The sequence below is a fragment of the Melozone crissalis genome, unplaced genomic scaffold (assembly GCF_028551555.1).
Source record: "Melozone crissalis strain CALT ecotype California unplaced genomic scaffold, PUWL_Pcris_2 ptg000088l_1, whole genome shotgun sequence".
NCBI lineage: Eukaryota > Metazoa > Chordata > Aves > Passeriformes > Passerellidae > Melozone > Melozone crissalis.
The window spans coordinates 3043434-3059321 of record NW_026535865.1 but is presented as its reverse complement, the minus strand read 5'-3'; the positions used below and the strand labels follow the sequence as shown (position 1 = coordinate 3059321).

The following is a 15888-nucleotide window of genomic DNA, read 5'->3' as shown; positions in this document are numbered from 1 at the left end:
CGAGCTGGGCTCCCCCGGCATTAAAAGCTCCTTGTGGTTTGTCCTTTTTGCTGCTTTGGCTCGTTCTGAACCCGGCCGTGTTTTGAGGCTGTGCTTTGCTGCTTGTGACGCCCGCGTCCCCCAGCCGAGCCGCACACCCACATCCCGTGGGTGCCACATGGCTGTCCCTGCTCCCCAGGACACAGTTTGGGGCTTGTCCTTCCGTGTCCCTGCTCTGGGGGGGCTCCCCCGTGTAACCCCCAAGGTGCCAGTGGAGGCTTTGTGCTCGGAGAGGACGTGGTGGCTGCGTGAGGTTTTAGTTTCTAGGTATATGCAATAAAGAATAACCTGCCCCCCCGAGCTGTCCGTTACCAGCAGTAGTGCTCTCTGCTCTTTCTGTTGATGTTTACTAATGTAAACCCAGTATTTGTTACTGTAAGAGGAATTTTTTTTGTACGGTACTTCGAAAAAACCCACGAAAAACAACCAAAAAAAGAAAAAAAAAAAGGAAAGAAATAAACAAAATAAACAGAGTTAATGAAGCAGGCTGCTGGATTGCTGTGGGAGGTTGTGCGGGGGCAGGAGAGCGGTGGGGCCGTGCCCCAGTTTCTGGGCTGGGTGCAGGATGTGACCCATCGCGCCAGGATTGTGCACACCGGCTTTGTAGGGCTGAGAAGGGGCCGGAAACAGCGGCTACAAACGGGGGAACCACGAGGTTCCCGTGATTGAGCTCGGGATGTCTCGGACTGCAGCCCCGTCCCGCACCCACCGGGGCTGTACCGACACCCAGCCCCGTTTGCTGCTGGGGGAGCTCCACGCGTGGCTGCTCGGGCCGGCTTTCACTGCCAGAACCCGCGGGGAACCGAGTCCCATACTCGGGGGCAGCGGGGACCGATCCCAGCCCGGGGACAGCGGGGACCGAGCCCCAGCTTGGGGACAGCGGGGACCGAGCCCAGCCCGGGGGCAGCAGGGACCGAGCCCAGCCCGGGGGCAGCGGGGACCGAGCCCAGCCCGCCCGGGGCAGCGGGAGCGGCGGCGGCGGAGCCCACGTGGGGCGGCGGCGTCACGGGAGGCGGCGGCCGGGGCGGCAGGAAGGGCAGGCAGGGCCGGAGGGCGGGCACTGCCCGGCTTTAAAAGTCCCCGCTGGGACGGGCTCGTTTCCGCGTCACCCCGGCGTCCCGATGGCCCCCGCGGTGGCGCTGCCTGTGCTGCTGGCCCTGGTGGCCCTGGTGGCGCCGGGGCTCGGCGCGGCCCCCGGCTGTGATCACCCTGCCCACCGCTGGTGCAGCTCCCGGGACACCGCTGTCGCCTGCCAGGTCAGAGCTGCTGCTGCTGGGGCTGGGGACAAGGGCAGGGTCACCGGGACGCGGGGTCACTCCCGCCTGCCCGGGAACGCGGGGACAGGGTTGGGGCAGCGATGCCCGGAGCGAGTGCCAGCTGCGAGTGTCGGTCAGGCTGTCACATCCACGGGGATGCTCAGAGCCACACGGGCACCACGGCATTCCCCAGATCCCCGGCGAACGGCTGTGGTCCAGCAGAACCCTGCCAGCATCCCCTCCCCAGCTGCCCCTGACACTTCTGCTTTTTAAGCCTAAAACCGCTTTTTGGCTTATTCTGCCCCAAACAGCCGGGTGCTGACAGCGCCCTGTGAGCCCCACGGGGCTGCAGCTTCCCCCTGGCACTGGGTGCTGGGCCATCCCCCCACCCAGGCACATCCTGCTCTAAATTTGTTTTCCCCTGAAATGTTTTGGGGAAGTTCTGGTGGAAAGCCCCGAAAGCTCTCAGCCACTCTCACTTCCCTCCAGCCCTGCGCGCCCTCATCTCCCCCTTCCTCCCTGCATCCCGGAGCTTCACCCCATCCCTACAGACACTAGAACGGGGGTGCAGCACCCATACCCCCCCGAGCACCCCGAAACCCTCCCGTGTGCAGGTGCAGAGCCGCTGCCGGAGCCTCCCGCGCCCCGCGGCCGCGCCCGTGGAGCTGAGCCTGTACTACGAGAGCCTGTGCCCAGCCTGCCGCGAGTTCCTGGTGCTGAAACTCTTCCCCACCTGGCTGCTGCTGCCCGAGGAGATGCTAAACATCACCCTGGTGCCCTATGGCAATGCCCAGGTAGGAGCCTGTGATGGTGTTCACAGGGGTTTTCAGATGAAGGAAGAGACGAGGATGCTGGCTCCGTGCTTCAGAAGGCTTGATTTACTACTTTATGATATATATATTACATTAAAGCTATACTAAAAGAATAGAAGAAAAGTTCTCATCAGAAGGCTAGGCTAAGAATAGAAAAGAAAGAATAACAAAGGTTTGTGGCTCGGACCGAGAGAGAGCCAGCTCTGCCGTGATTGGCCATTAATTCCAAACATCTACACGAGACCAATCACAGATGCACCTGTTGCATTCCACAGCAGCAGATAATCAATGTTTACATTTTGTTTCTGAGGCTTCTCAGAAGGAAAAAGCCCTAAGGAAAGGATTTTTAATGAAAAGATGTCTGTGACAGGAGCCGGTGCTCTCCCTGGTGGTGCCGGCCCCACTCAGCCCCTCTTGGTCCCACAGGAGAGGAACGTCAGCGGCAAGTTGGATTTCCAGTGCCAGCACGGCCCTGAGGAATGCCTGGGCAACATGATGGAGGTGACGCTGCCCGTTCCCACGGGGCTGGCATGGAGGGGTCCAGTGTCCCCTCATCGCCCGCCCTGTCCCCCCAGGCCTGTCTGATGCACGAGGCCAAGAACTTCAGCACCTACTTCCCCGTCATCTTCTGCCTGGAGTCGGGCAGCTCCGTCACCAAGAACCTGGAGGCTGTATGTCCCCTCCCCGCCCCTCACTGCCTCTCCTGGGGGATGTCCCTGTCCCCCTGAGTGTCCCCTGTGCCCGCAGTGCCTGCAGATCTATGCCCCCGAGGTGGACAGCGGCCGCATCAGCGCCTGCGTGCAGGGGGACACAGGGGTGGCCCTGATGCACCACAACGCCCAGCTGACCGAGGCTCTGGATCCTCCACACCAGTACGTGCCCTGGATCACCATCAACGGGGTAAGGCAGGGGGGCACGGGGTGCCAGGGGGGCTGGGACACCCTGGGGCTGTAACCATGGCTGTTCACCCTCTGAATACAGCACTAAAATCTGACCAGACTGACAGCAAGCCCCCAATATTCACCATCCCCTCATCCACCCATAACCCCAACACACCCCCATGACAAGCCCCACCACCACAACCAGCCCTATCCCAGTTCCCCATTCCCAACCAGCAGGTTTAGGATGGAATCTTTCCCCTGAGCACTTGTGACAAGCAAATCTCTCTGGAATTTCCCAGACCTGCTTGCCCCAGCAAGAAGCCATTCCCAGCTGGGGTCTGGGGGGTGAAATTCACCACAAGGACAAGGAATTCCTAATCCAGAGAATTTTCCTCCCTACCTGTAGAACAACTCCTCAGTGCCAGGGCCCTGGCTGGGTGACGGGCACCAGAACCTAAACCTGCCATAACCAACAACACCCCAACTACCCCAAGCCTCTGGATAAGGATCCGCCACCAGTGACACTGAATAAACAAACACCACCAACATCCCCACTAAATAAACCATAAGCACCAAAGAGACAAAAGAGACCCCCAAATTTACCAGTCAACCACACCCTGCAACCGCTGCTACAACCAGCCCCAGCACCCCATAGTAAGGAGAGGGGTTAGATACAACTGCCAACCCCCTTAGAACAAAACACAGCCCTAAAAACAAAACAAATTCTGTCATAAATTCCTACTCGGCCTCTCTCTGAGATTTATGGCCTGAAAAGCCATTGTTACAGCCCCAGTCCCAGCCCCATAAATCTGGGACCCAGCTTTATGGCCTGAAAAGGCCCCTGACCAGCCCCTGTACCCCCACAGAAGCACACGGACGAGCTGCAGGCACAGGCCGAGGCCTCGCTGCTGGCGCTGGTTTGTCACCTCTACCAGGTGGGACAGGGCTCTGTGGGGACAGCAGGGCTTGGGGACACGTCCCCATCCCTGCTGGGGCTCTCATGGCTGCTCTCTGGCAGGGGGAGAAGCCTGAGGCCTGCGGGGGCTCCAAGGCCCCGAAGATCCGGCCTGGCTGCAGGCGCTGAGGGAGCGCTGAGGGAGAGGCCAATAAAAAGGATTTTTTATGGAAAAGCAGCAGGATCTGAATGCTGTGCTGGGGGAGCAGGGAGGGGGTGGTTGTGCCCTGGCACAGTGGGAAGGGAGAGGGGCTGGGCTCTGGGATTGCCCTCCAGACCTGGGAATTACCTGCTCCAGAAGGTGACAAAGAAACCCCTTGAGGATTCCCATGGAACTCTGCTGAGCACCAGAACATTTCCTCTCTCCAAGTCTTGGGGAGCAGCTCCAGTGTCCATCTCTCTCCTCACACTGACAGCATTAAACTCAATAGTTTCAGAGCACTGGGGCCAAGACCATTCCAGTTCCCACCAGTTCCCCATTCCCAACCAGCAGGTTTGGGATGGAATCTTTTCCCTGACAAACAAATCTCTCTGGAATTTCCCAGACCAGACCTGCTTGCCCCAGCAAGAAGCCATTCCCAGCTGAAGTTTGGGGGGTGAAATTCACCACAAGGACAAGGGATTCCTAATCCAGAGAATTCTCCTCCCTACCTGCAGAACAACTCCTCAGTGCCAGGGCCCTGCCTGGGTGATGGGCACCAGAACCCAAACCTGCTTTGTTTTCCATCCCCCTCATCCTCAGCCAGAGGCTCCTGACTGCAGGGGCTGCTCAAAGCTCTCCTCACACGAGGTGTGAGACCCATCCCAGCTCTGGGCATAGCCCAAGGGCACTTGCACACCCTGAGAGTCACCTGCAGCCTCCCCTAAACCCTTTCCCAGAGGAGCTGGGGAGGCGGTGGGAGCAGGAGGGACACAAGAAACCCCCATATTCCATCCTGAGAGATGCCAGAGAGCCTTGAACAGCCAAGAGCAAGGAAAAACCATGGCCCTGCCACCACAGCATCATTCTTGTCTCAGGGTCAGCCAACCTGGGCACCCCTCAGTGTCCCCACCACCCCAAGGACAGCAAGGGAGGGAGCTGCAGGCAGGGACCCTCCTTCCATTGTCTGGCTGAACCTCAGGCAGCAGCAAGGCCTGGAAACATAAGGGGGGAAAAAAACCAAAAAAAAAAACCCAAACAAAAACAAGCAACTAAACCAAAACAAAACCCCCCCCAAAATCCAACAAAAAACAAAACAAAACCCCCCCAAAACCAACAAAAAAACACCTCAAAAAAATCACACCATCAACCAGAGAGTGCCTGGAAACTTCATCTCTCTTTATTGTCCATTTCTCATCCAAAACCTGGACCCCAAACCCAGCTCTGGGCCCTGAGCAAGCACAGTCTCACTGGCATGAGCACAGCACAGCTTCTGCTGCTGCTCTGCCTCGAGCATCGCCCGTGCCCCAAAACTTCTGTGCCCTGGCTCAGCTGCTCTGCCACTGCCCACAGCTCGCAGGACCATAGGAAAGCCTTCCTCTCGAGAGAAGAAGGGGAAGAAGAGACAGTGAGAACCCCCAGCCCTGGACTGAAGGATTCTCAGCGCCGCAGGACGAGCTCTTCTCTCCCGAAGCTCTTGGGGCTGCTGGGCAAGGGCAGGACCCCATCCCACAGGCTGAGGGGCTCAGACACCCCCTGGGCATCACTGAGGGAACCTTTGGGACAGAGCCCGCTGCTCCAGGGTGTCCAGGACCCCGCTGCACCCCCGGGGCAGCTCTCAGTGCCCACCCCGAGCTCAGGGAGGAACGAGCCGGGGAAGCTTCTGGAATCTCCCGGTGTGAAATCACCACCAGGCCACGCCGGTGCCAGCAGCTCCTGGTCCAGGAGGAAGGACAGCGACCCTGCAGCATCACCGGGCTGGGGAGCGCTGCAGGGCAGGGAGCCCTCCCTGGGGCTGCGGGGGATGCTCAGAGCCGGTGGTGGCACCTTCCAAGCCGCTCTCTCCTCGCTGGATTTCTTCTTGCCTCCCTTGCCGCACAGCCGCACCACCCTGATGCCGCCGTGCCAGGCGCGCTGCCCGAGGCTGTCGGCGGCGCTGCGGGCGCTCTCCAGGCTCTCGTACTCCACCAGGGCACAGCAGCGGCTCAGCAGCTCCGGGAACCTTGCTGAGTACCTGTGTTAGCGTGCAGAAACACATAATCACGGAGGGACTATATGCGGTGCTTTTTATTAAGAGCTCTGGGTGCCAGGGGTTCATTCAACCCAATCTGACTCTGACCATACATCCGAAATGATAATGTTTTTATACTCTATCGTTATATAATTTCCATGTTAATTATTTAACTTATATTGTTCTATTGCATACATAGATTTAGCCCCCCTCTGAATTTCCAACATAGCTTCCCATTATTCTTCTTATGGTTATATAAGAATTATATTTAATTACTAAACAATCCTCACATCTAACAATTATATAATTTATCATACTGCTTACACAGGTGCAGTTGATCTGGGAAAACACAAAGCTTAACATTTCAGACTCCATCTTTAACTTTTTCCAGGGCCCCACCATCACCTGCGCACGTCCGAGGGCAGCTTGCGGCCCGGCCGCAGCAGGCGGATGGAGGCGATGGCTCCGAAGGGGCTGAACATCCTGGTGATGGTGTCCAGGAAGGTTTTCTGCAGGGGCAGGTCCTGCTCCCGCGGCTGCAGCTCCCAGACCAGCAGCAGCTTGCTCGGGGGGACGCTCAGCAGGTGCTCGGGGATGGGGAGGCGCCGCCGCACTTTGGTGCCCTCCTTGTTCACCTCCAGCAGCGCCGAGAACTTGAGGGCGTAGAGGGTGAGGCGCCAGTCCCGGGTCAAGTATTTCACCTGGGTACAGAGGGGGTGGAATGCCCATCACCCTGCATCCCCCACAGGGGCAGGGAGCACCCTAAACCCCCTCCAGGCAGGCTGGGACCCCAATGTCACAATGTCCCCCTACTTCTGACAGCCCCAGCATCCCCCAGGCTCTGGCAAGGAGCCACAGCTTCCCCCTAAGCCACACCAGCACCTCCCTGGGGTTTTTTTGGTGAAGGGATGATCACTTCCAAAGAGTGAAGAGGTGAATCCAACCCTGGGGATGATTTCAGGAGCTTTCCCTGCTCCCCTGGGCACAGAGGGGGTGGAATCCCCATCACTCTGCATCCCCCACAGGGGCAGGGAGCACCCTAAACCCCCTCCAGACAGGCTGTGACCCCACACAGTATTCCCCAGAGCAATATTCTGTGTGAGCAGAACAGCAGAGAGACATCAGGGGACTCAGGGGTCATTGACATCTATCCTCACAGTTTTCCTGCCACGATGAATGCAGGATTTAATACATTTCTTCAGCAAGCAACCTACTCAGAAACACTCCTGTTGTTCCCAGAATGGCAATGTAGTCTAACGTGTGTTAGCAAGATCTCATAAGACCTAAGTCAATATCAAAGTGAAGGGTCACAGTGTGAATGTTGTTGTGGGAAAAAGCTTCATCTTCAGGTTTGAACATTGCTTGGTTAGGCATAAAAGTACATATTTACCTCATAGAAAGTGAATAATTTCTAATAGTTGTTAATAGTGCTGAGGTGGTCAGAAATTTTAGGAAAAAGAAAAAGGTCTCTCCAAAGGAAAGCTCTCAGCTGCGTGGGTAAGTAGGAGTTGAGACTCACTTGTCAGTTGGGTAAAAACAACACTTGCCCTGGGCACGGGGAACAGCCCCAGCCCGTGCCCACCAGCTTTGCCCAGAGGGCAGGGAACATCCTGCACTTCTGTGTGAGCAGCTCTGGGATCTGCAGACAGCCCCGGTGTCCCCCAGGCTCTGGCAAGGAGCCACAACTTCCCCCTAAGCCACACCAGCAGCACCTCCCTGGATTTCTTTTGGTTAAGGAGTGATCACTTCCAAAGCAGTGCATGGGAAGTGGGAAGAAGAGGAGAATCCAATCCTGAGAGTGATTTGAGGAGCTTTCCCTACTCCCCTGAGCACAGAGCGGGTGGAATCCCCATCACCCTGCATCCCCCACAGGGGCAGGGAGCACCCTAAACCCCCCTCCAGGCAGGCTGGGACCCCATACAATATCCCCCAGAGCACCCTAAACCCCCTCCAGGCAGGCTGGGACCCCATACAATATCCCCCAGAGCACCCTAAACCCCCTCCAGGCAGGCTGGGACCCCAATGTCACAATGTCCCCCTTCTGCTGTCAGCCCCAGTGTCCCCCAGGCTCTGGCAAGGAGCCACAACTTCCCCCTAAGCCACACCACCAGCATTTCCCTGGGTGGTTTTTGTTAAGGGGTGATCACTTCCATGGGTAGAAGAGGTGAAGCCAACCCTGGGGATGATTTCAGGAGCTTTCCCTGCCCCAGGACCCACCCAGAGCTCCCCACACACCCCACAGGAGGCACCCCCAGCACCCACCTTCTTGAAGGACGTCAGCAGTTTGATGCTGACAAAGCCCATCTTGTTCTTCTGCACGTGTTTGAGCAGGAAGGCGTCCCTGGCCAGGTTCTCATCGGACAGGTAGAACTCCACCTGCGCCACGATCCTGCGCAGCAGCTGCGGGTCGGGGCCGGGGCAGGAGCGCTCCAGCAGCGCCACCCCCGGCTCGCAGCGGCTCCTGGCACAGAAATGGGGACACAGGGCTCGGGTGCTGCCCAGGCCACCGTGCTGGGACAGCAGAGACACCCAGGGACAGCCCCAGCCTTGGCCCGGGTATGGGGAACTGCCCAAGCCCGTGCGCTGGGTACAGGGAATAACTCCAGCTCATACCCACCAGCCTTCTCCTGGGTATGGGGAATTACTCCAGCCTTGCCCTGGGCACAGGGAACAGCCCCAGCCTGTGCCCACCAGCCTTTTCCAGGGTCCAGGGAGCCCACCAGCCTTGCCCGGGGTACAAGGAATGACTCCAGCCTGTGCCCACCAGCCTGGGAACAGCCCCAGCCTTGCCCTGGGTACAGGGAATGACTCCAACCCGTGCCCACCATCCTTGCCCTGGGTATGGGGAATTCCTCCAGCCTTGTCCAGGGTACAGGGAGCAGCCCCAACCTTATCCTGGGTACAGGGAACAGCCCCAGCCCATGCCCACCAGCCTTGCCCTGGGTACAGGGAATGACTCCAGCCTTGTCCAGGGTACAGGGAACAGCCCCAGCCTTGCCCACCAACCCTGCCCTGGCTATGGGGAACTGCCCCAGCCTTGTCCTGGGCACAGGGAATGACTCCAGCCTGTGCCCACCAGCCTTGCCCAAGGTCCAGGGAGACCACCAGCTTTGTCCTGGGTACAAGGAATGACTCCAGCTTTGCCCTGGGTATGAGGAACAGCCCAAGCCTTGTCCTGGATATGGGGAATGACTCCAGCCCATGCCCACCAGCCTTGTCCTGGGTATGGGGAGTTACTCCAGCCTTGCCCTGGGTACAGGGAACAGCCCCAACCTGTGCCCATCAGCCTTTCCCAGGGTCCAGGGAACCCACCAGGCTTGCCCTGGGTACAGGGAATGACTCCAGCCTCGCTCTGGGCATGGGGAACAGCCCCAGCTGCTTCTGGAATGTTCTACCCCTCTGATTTCCCCAGGCTTGGGTATGGGGAACAGTCCCAGCCTGTGCCCACCAGCTTTGTCCAGCATACAGGGAGCCCACCAGCCTTGCCCTAGGTACAGGGAGCAGCCCCAACTATGCCCACCAGCCTTGCCCTAGGCACAGGGAATGACCCCAGTCTTGCCCAGGGTACAGGGAACAGCCCCAGCCTTGCCCTGGGCACGGGGAACGACTCCAGCCCGTGCCCACCAGCCTTGTCCTTGTACAATGGACAGCCCCAGCCTTGCCCAGGGTACAGGGAACTGCCCCAGCCTGTGCCCACCAACCTTGATCTGGGTCCAGGGAACAGCCCCAGCCTTGCCCAGAGTACAGGGAATGACTCCAGCCTTGCCCTGGGTATGGGGAACTGCCCCAGCCCATGCCCACCAGCCTTACACTGGGTGTTTACCAGCCTAGGAACAGCCCCAGCCTTGCACTGGGCACAGGGAATGGCCCCTGCCTTACCCACCAGCCTTGCCCTGGGTATGGAGAACCGCCCCAGCCCGTGTCCACCAGCTTTGCCCAGGGTCCAGAGAGCCCACCAGCCTTGTCTTGGGTATGGGGAACAGCCTCAACCTTATCCTGGGTACAGGGAACAGCCCCAGCCCATGCCCTGGGCATAGGGAGTAACTCCAGCCCATGCCCACCAGCCTTGCCCAGGGTACAAGGAACAGCCCCAGCCTTGCTCTGGGCACATGGAACAGCCCCAACCTGCACCCTGGGCACAGGGAATAATTCCAGCCTATGCCCACCAACCTTGTCTTAGACACAAGGAACAGCCCCAGCCCAGCCCCAGGAGCCTCCCAGGCTGTACCAAACTCACCCCAGCCGTGTCCCTTGTCCCACCCAGGCCAGGCCCAGCCCTGCCCGTACCTGGTGCCGCTCTCCACGGGCTCCTCGTGGCCGAGCAGGGCGAGGGAGCAGCTCCAGGGGGCACAGAGGGGCCGAGCCAGGGGGGAATTCCTTGGTGCAGGCACCGGGGGGCTGCAGCTGGGCTGGGAACCGAGCCCCAGGGCCGCTCCAGGGCCACGGGACAACATTGTCCCTTCACCTGGGGTGGGACACACAAGAGGGACAATGCTGGGACAGCCCTGCCAGCCCAGGCAGGGGGTGGGTGATGGTTGTGCGTCCTTACCTGCTTGCTAGCAATGGGAGGAAATTCTAACCTCTAGCAGAACATCCCAAACACCCCGAGGCAGCAACTTCCAAATACCCCAAAAGCTCCCAAAAAAAGGCAAAAAAAAAAAAAAAAAAAAAAAAAAGAAAAAAAAGAAAAAAAAAAAAAGAAAAAAAAGGGGGGAAAAAAAGGGGAAGAGAGAGAGAAAGCCCCTGGGGTGAGGAGGGTGTGGGTTTATAAACACAGCCTGGAGGAGCTGCAGGGGTGGCTGTGGACCTGCCCCCACACTGCTGCTCCAGGTGAAACCTGTTTGTGGTTAAAGGGCCCCAGCTGAGCCCTGGGATCAGCCAGGCTCCTCCTGCCTCAGCTGCAGGGCCAGGCAGGGCTGGGCCAGCAGAACCTGTCCCCCAGGTAGCCAGGGGGGCAGAGAACTGCAGCACGAGGCCTCTGTCTGTGCCTCAGTTTCCCTGCCTTGTGCAGGGACAGTGACAGCCACAGGGAGGGGAGGGAAGCCTCTGTCCAGGGAATCCTTTGGGCTCCCAATCAATCCTTTGGGCTCCCAGTCAATCCTTTGGGTTCCCAGTCAATCCTTTGGGCCCCCAATCAATCCTCTGGGCTCCCAATCAATCCTCTGGGCTCCCAATCAATCCTTTGGGCTCTCAGCGCTGCCAGGGCAGCAGGGAAAGGCAGAAACATCCTGCAGGATGAAACCTCCTGCAGAAACACCCCCAGGCCAGTGAGGGATGGAGCAGGGATGGAGCCCAGGGCAGGGCAGGGGCAGGAGGGGAAGGGTCTGGAATGAAACATCCCCATGGCCTGAGCCCTGTGCTGGGCAGCAGGGGAAGGTGAGGGTGGTGACACTGGGTGGGGACAATGCCAGGGCTGGGGACAATGCCAGGGCTGGGGTTTCTGTGGAGCTCAGTGCAAACTGGAATTGCTGATGCTGGGAGCCCCCCTGAGCCTCTCCTGGTGTCCATCAGGGCCTTGGCTGATGTTCCTGTGCCCACATGGACAGGCCAAGGGCTGCACTGGGAAGGGAAGGTGCTGTTGCAGAGGAAACGATGGGAGAAGCTGCAGGCAAACAACAGGAGGTGGCTCTGGTTCCTGTTTTCAAATCCCTATTTTTGTGTTGGTTCGTTTTGAGAACTTCTCTCATTTCCCTTCTCAAGTCCCTGTCCCAGAGGCTTCCTACACGTGGGGCTGCTCTGTGGCACTGTGGGGACAATCCAGGGGTGCCAGCCCATGGCCCTGAAGCCATCCCAGCCAAGGGGACAAACAAGGGGAGAATCCAGGGCTCATCCCAGCCTCACATCTCAGCAGCCATGCACAGACTGGAGCTCTCCAGGATGTCCTGGTTGCCCCAGAGCAGCAGTACCCTCAGGCTGGTGGCACTGCAGTGTCCCCTGACCCTTGGGCTATGCCACCCTGCCCAGCTGTGCAGGTAATGCCATGATAAAGAAATTATCAATGCTGGAGCTTATGGGGATCTGGAGAAGTTTGGTTGCTGAAAGCAACTTTTGGACCATTTTTGCTTAGTTCTGATGGACTTTGCCCTGTCAGGAACCCAAAGTCAGGGCTGGCAGTCACAGGTGGTGCAGAGAAGGGGGGAGATCCTTTCCCTCCCTCCTCCAAAGCCCAAATGATGCTCAACCACCCAAAGCTCCAGGGAAGATGCTCCAGGAGTTCTTTCCTTGTTCCAGGCACTCCAGGCTGTCCTGGCTGTCCCAGAGCAGCAGCACCCCCAGGCTGGTGGCCCTGCAGTGTCCCCTGGGCTCTGCCACCCTGCCCAGCTCCAGGGTTGCCCCTCTGGGATGAGCCACAGGGACTGGCAATGCCCAGCTGCTTCTGGAACGTTCTACCCCTCTGATTTGGTGGCACCTCCCCTTCTCCTGCCCCCTCCTGGTGCTCTCTGCTGCTTGGGGAGAGGTGGAACACAAAATCCTGGGATGCTGGTGCAGAAATCCCTGCAGGATTTGCCCATCTGGGAGGGATGGGGGTGGAGGTGCTGACAGGAGGATTTTGAGCTGTGTTTGCTTTGTGGTTAAAGGCAGATTTTCCTCAGGGTCAGGAGGTGCTGCCCAGCTCCTCTGGGGGAAATAATCTGAGATTGCCAAAGGAAGAGGCTCTGTCTGGTGCAGAACATCCCAAACCCCCCAAGACTGGGCTCATCCAGAGGGGGAGTGAAGCAAAGGCCCCCAGAGGCTGAGACTGAACCTTCCTGACCCAGCTTTTGTCACATCCTCACTGCCCCCATCCTCTCAATTAGTCTGGAAGCTTAATTAGAAAATCCTCCTGTGGCCCTGTGTCTGATCCTCTCCTCCCCTTGTCACAGACATCTTTTATGGAAAATCCTTTTCTTGGGATTTTTCCTCCTGAGAAGCTGAGAGGCCTCAGGAACAAAATGTAAACAATGATTATCTGCTGCTGCGGAATGCAACAGGTGGATCTTTGATCAGCCCATGTTGGATGTTTCTAATTAATGGCCAATCACAGTCAGCTGGCTTGGACTCTCTGTCCCAGACAGAAGCCTTTGTTATCATTCTTTCTTTTTCTATTCTTATCTAGCTTTCTGATGAAATCCTTTCTTTTATTCTTTTAGTACAGTTTTAATATAATATATATCATAAAATAATAAATCAAGCCTTCTGAAACATGGAGTCAGATCCTCATCTCTTCCCTCATCCTCAGACCCCTGTGAACACGGTCACATCCCCTCTGGGTTGTGTGACACAGCAGCTGCTGCCCCAGGGTGAATTTGCCTCCTGCAGCCCCCAGACCCTGCCCTGAGCCGCTTCAATCCCCCTGGGCAGCTCCTGAATCCCCCAGGCTGCTGCAGTGTGACGGTGCTCACAGGGGTTCTTGGATGAGGGAGGAGATGAGGATCTGACTCCATGTTTCAGAAGGCTTGATTTATTATTTTATGATATATATTATATTAAAATTATACTAAAAGAATAGAAGAAAGGATTTCATCAGAAAGCTAGATAAGAATAGAATAGCAAAGAATGATAACAAAGGTTTGTGGCTTGGACTCTCTGTCCGATCCAGCTGACTGTGATTGGCCATTAATTAGAAACAACCACATGAGACCAATCACAGATGCACCTGCTGCATTCCACAGCAGCAGATAATCATTGTTTACATTTTGTTCCTGAGGCCTCTCAGCTTCTCAAGAGGAAAAATCCTAAGGAAAGGATTTTCCATAAAAGATGTGTGTGACACTGCAGCATCGCCTGGCACCTCTCAGGGACCTCAGAAGAAATGGGACCACAACACTTCTTGTGCAGGCCTGAGTGCTGGAAACACATTTATTGCTGTTCAGCTTTAGTGGGGATTCTGTGGAGGGGTCTGGGTGCTGCTGCAGAGCTCCAGAGCATCTCCTCTGCACTCTGGCCTCCCTCAGAGGCAGAGCTGAACTCCAGAGGCCCTCAGAGGCAGCAGGGCAGCTCAGATTGGGTTGCTCAGTTGTTGTTTCAGACTCTTATCTCCTCAGCAGGATTCCAAGTGTGGACTCTGACCTAGGGGGGTTTCATGGTTCTGTACAGCTAAATCTGCCTCTCTCACTTCTCTCCTGCCACTTCCATGTGAGACATTTACAGACAAACACCACCCTGGCATGACAGCATGGGGCAGAGAGAGGATGTGCCGCTGCACACACTCTCATTTCAATGTGTTGTTTCAATGTTTGAAAGTGGCACAGCTGCCTTAGTGCCTCTGGGAATGAGCAAATCAGAGATTTGGGTAGAAGATTCTCTGCGAGGCAATGCACACGAGACCCCTGGAAAAGCTCACACCAAACACTGCAGCACCAGAAACCATAATAATAACAATAATAATAATAAAAGCTATTTATGACACAGCCTTTATTCACAGAGACATTTGCCTCAGGGCTTTGTTTTACAGATTCCCCACCTCCTCTGCCCTGTAGCCCACAGCACCCCAGTGCAGTCCACAGCATCCCAGGGCAATCCATGACCCCACAGGACATGGGAAAGGGGATAAACCCTGCAGAGCTCAGCCCCATGTCAGCACAGACCCCACAGGACATGGGAAAAGGGGATAAATCCTACAGAGCTCCCCCAGGAGCCACGGGAGCCACCCCACAGGAAAAGGGATCCAGAGAGGGAAATGCTGGGGGTCTGTGCCAGCCCCTCCCCACCTGGGATGGGCTGTGCTGGGCCAGGCTGAGCCGTGCTGGCCCCCCTGGAGCAGGGCAATGGGACCAAGGCCCCCCTAAGGCACTGCAGTCACCCCCTCACCCCTGCTCCAGACCCCCCTTTGAGCTCAGAGCAGGACGTGGGGTGGGGATTTCACAAACCCCAGGATGTGGGACCGGATCCTGTGTGCCTGGGCACCGTGGAGGGTGGGGATGGCCATGGGATTGCCATGGGATCATCATGGGATCATCATAGGACTGCCATGGATTGCCATGGGGTCACCATGGGATTGCCATGGGATTGCTATGGGATTGCTATGGGATCTCCATGGGATTGCCAGGAGATTGCCATGGGATCATCATGGAATCATCACGGGATCACCATGGGATTGCTGTGGGATCTCCATGGGATCACCACAAGATTGCCATGGGATTGACATGGGATCACCACGGGATCACCACAGGATTGCCATAGGATCATCATGGGATTGCCATGGGGTCACCATGGGATCACCAAGGGATTGCTATGTGATCTCCATGGGATTGCCAGGAGATTGCCATGGGATCACCACGGGACTGCCATAGGATCACCATGGGATTGCCATGGGATCATCATAGAATCATCATGGGACCGCCGTGGGATCTCTATGGGATCATCACAAGATTGCCATGGGATCATCATGGGATCACCACAGGATTGCCATGGGGTCACCATGGGATCACCATGGAACTGTCATGGGATCATTATGGAATCACCATGGGATCCCCATGGGATCACCATGGGATCATGGGATCATCATGGGATTGCCATGGGTTCACCATGGGATCATCACAGGACTGCCATGGGATGACCACAGGATCACCACAGGATCACCATGGGATTGCCATGTTATCACCATGGGATCACCATAGGATTGCCATGGGATCACCAGGGGATTGCCATGGGCTCATCATGAGATCACCATGGGATTGCTATGGAATCATCCTGGGATCACCATGGGATCACCATGGCATTGCTATGGAATCACCATGGTATCACCGTGGGATTGCCCCAGGCATCACGGCACGTGGGACAATGGGCACGCTCTGGCACCAGCTGCCACTGCCT

General features: G+C 57.1%; 2 protein-coding genes across 2 annotated transcripts; one reads left to right on the top strand and one right to left on the bottom strand.

The window, feature by feature from the left end:
• Positions 1-1125: 1125 nt before the first annotated feature.
• IFI30 (IFI30 lysosomal thiol reductase) lies at positions 1126-4121 on the top strand. The gene is made up of 7 exons (XM_054291217.1): positions 1126-1295; positions 1910-2089; positions 2534-2608; positions 2683-2778; positions 2855-3007; positions 3855-3923; positions 4007-4121. Exons 1-7 carry the CDS (start codon positions 1161-1163, stop codon positions 4070-4072), a joined length of 774 nt encoding a protein of 257 aa, XP_054147192.1. The 5' UTR covers positions 1126-1160; the 3' UTR covers positions 4073-4121.
• Positions 4122-5495: 1374 nt separating this feature from the next.
• Positions 5496-10547, bottom strand: LOC128946878 (la-related protein 6-like). The gene is made up of 4 exons (XM_054290875.1): positions 10381-10547; positions 8356-8554; positions 6499-6794; positions 5496-6096 (listed from the first exon to the last, which is right to left on the bottom strand). The coding sequence occupies exons 1-4, from the start codon at positions 10545-10547 to the stop codon at positions 5523-5525; spliced, it is 1236 nt and encodes a 411-aa protein (XP_054146850.1). The 3' UTR covers positions 5496-5522.
• Positions 10548-15888: the final 5341 nt, after the last annotated feature.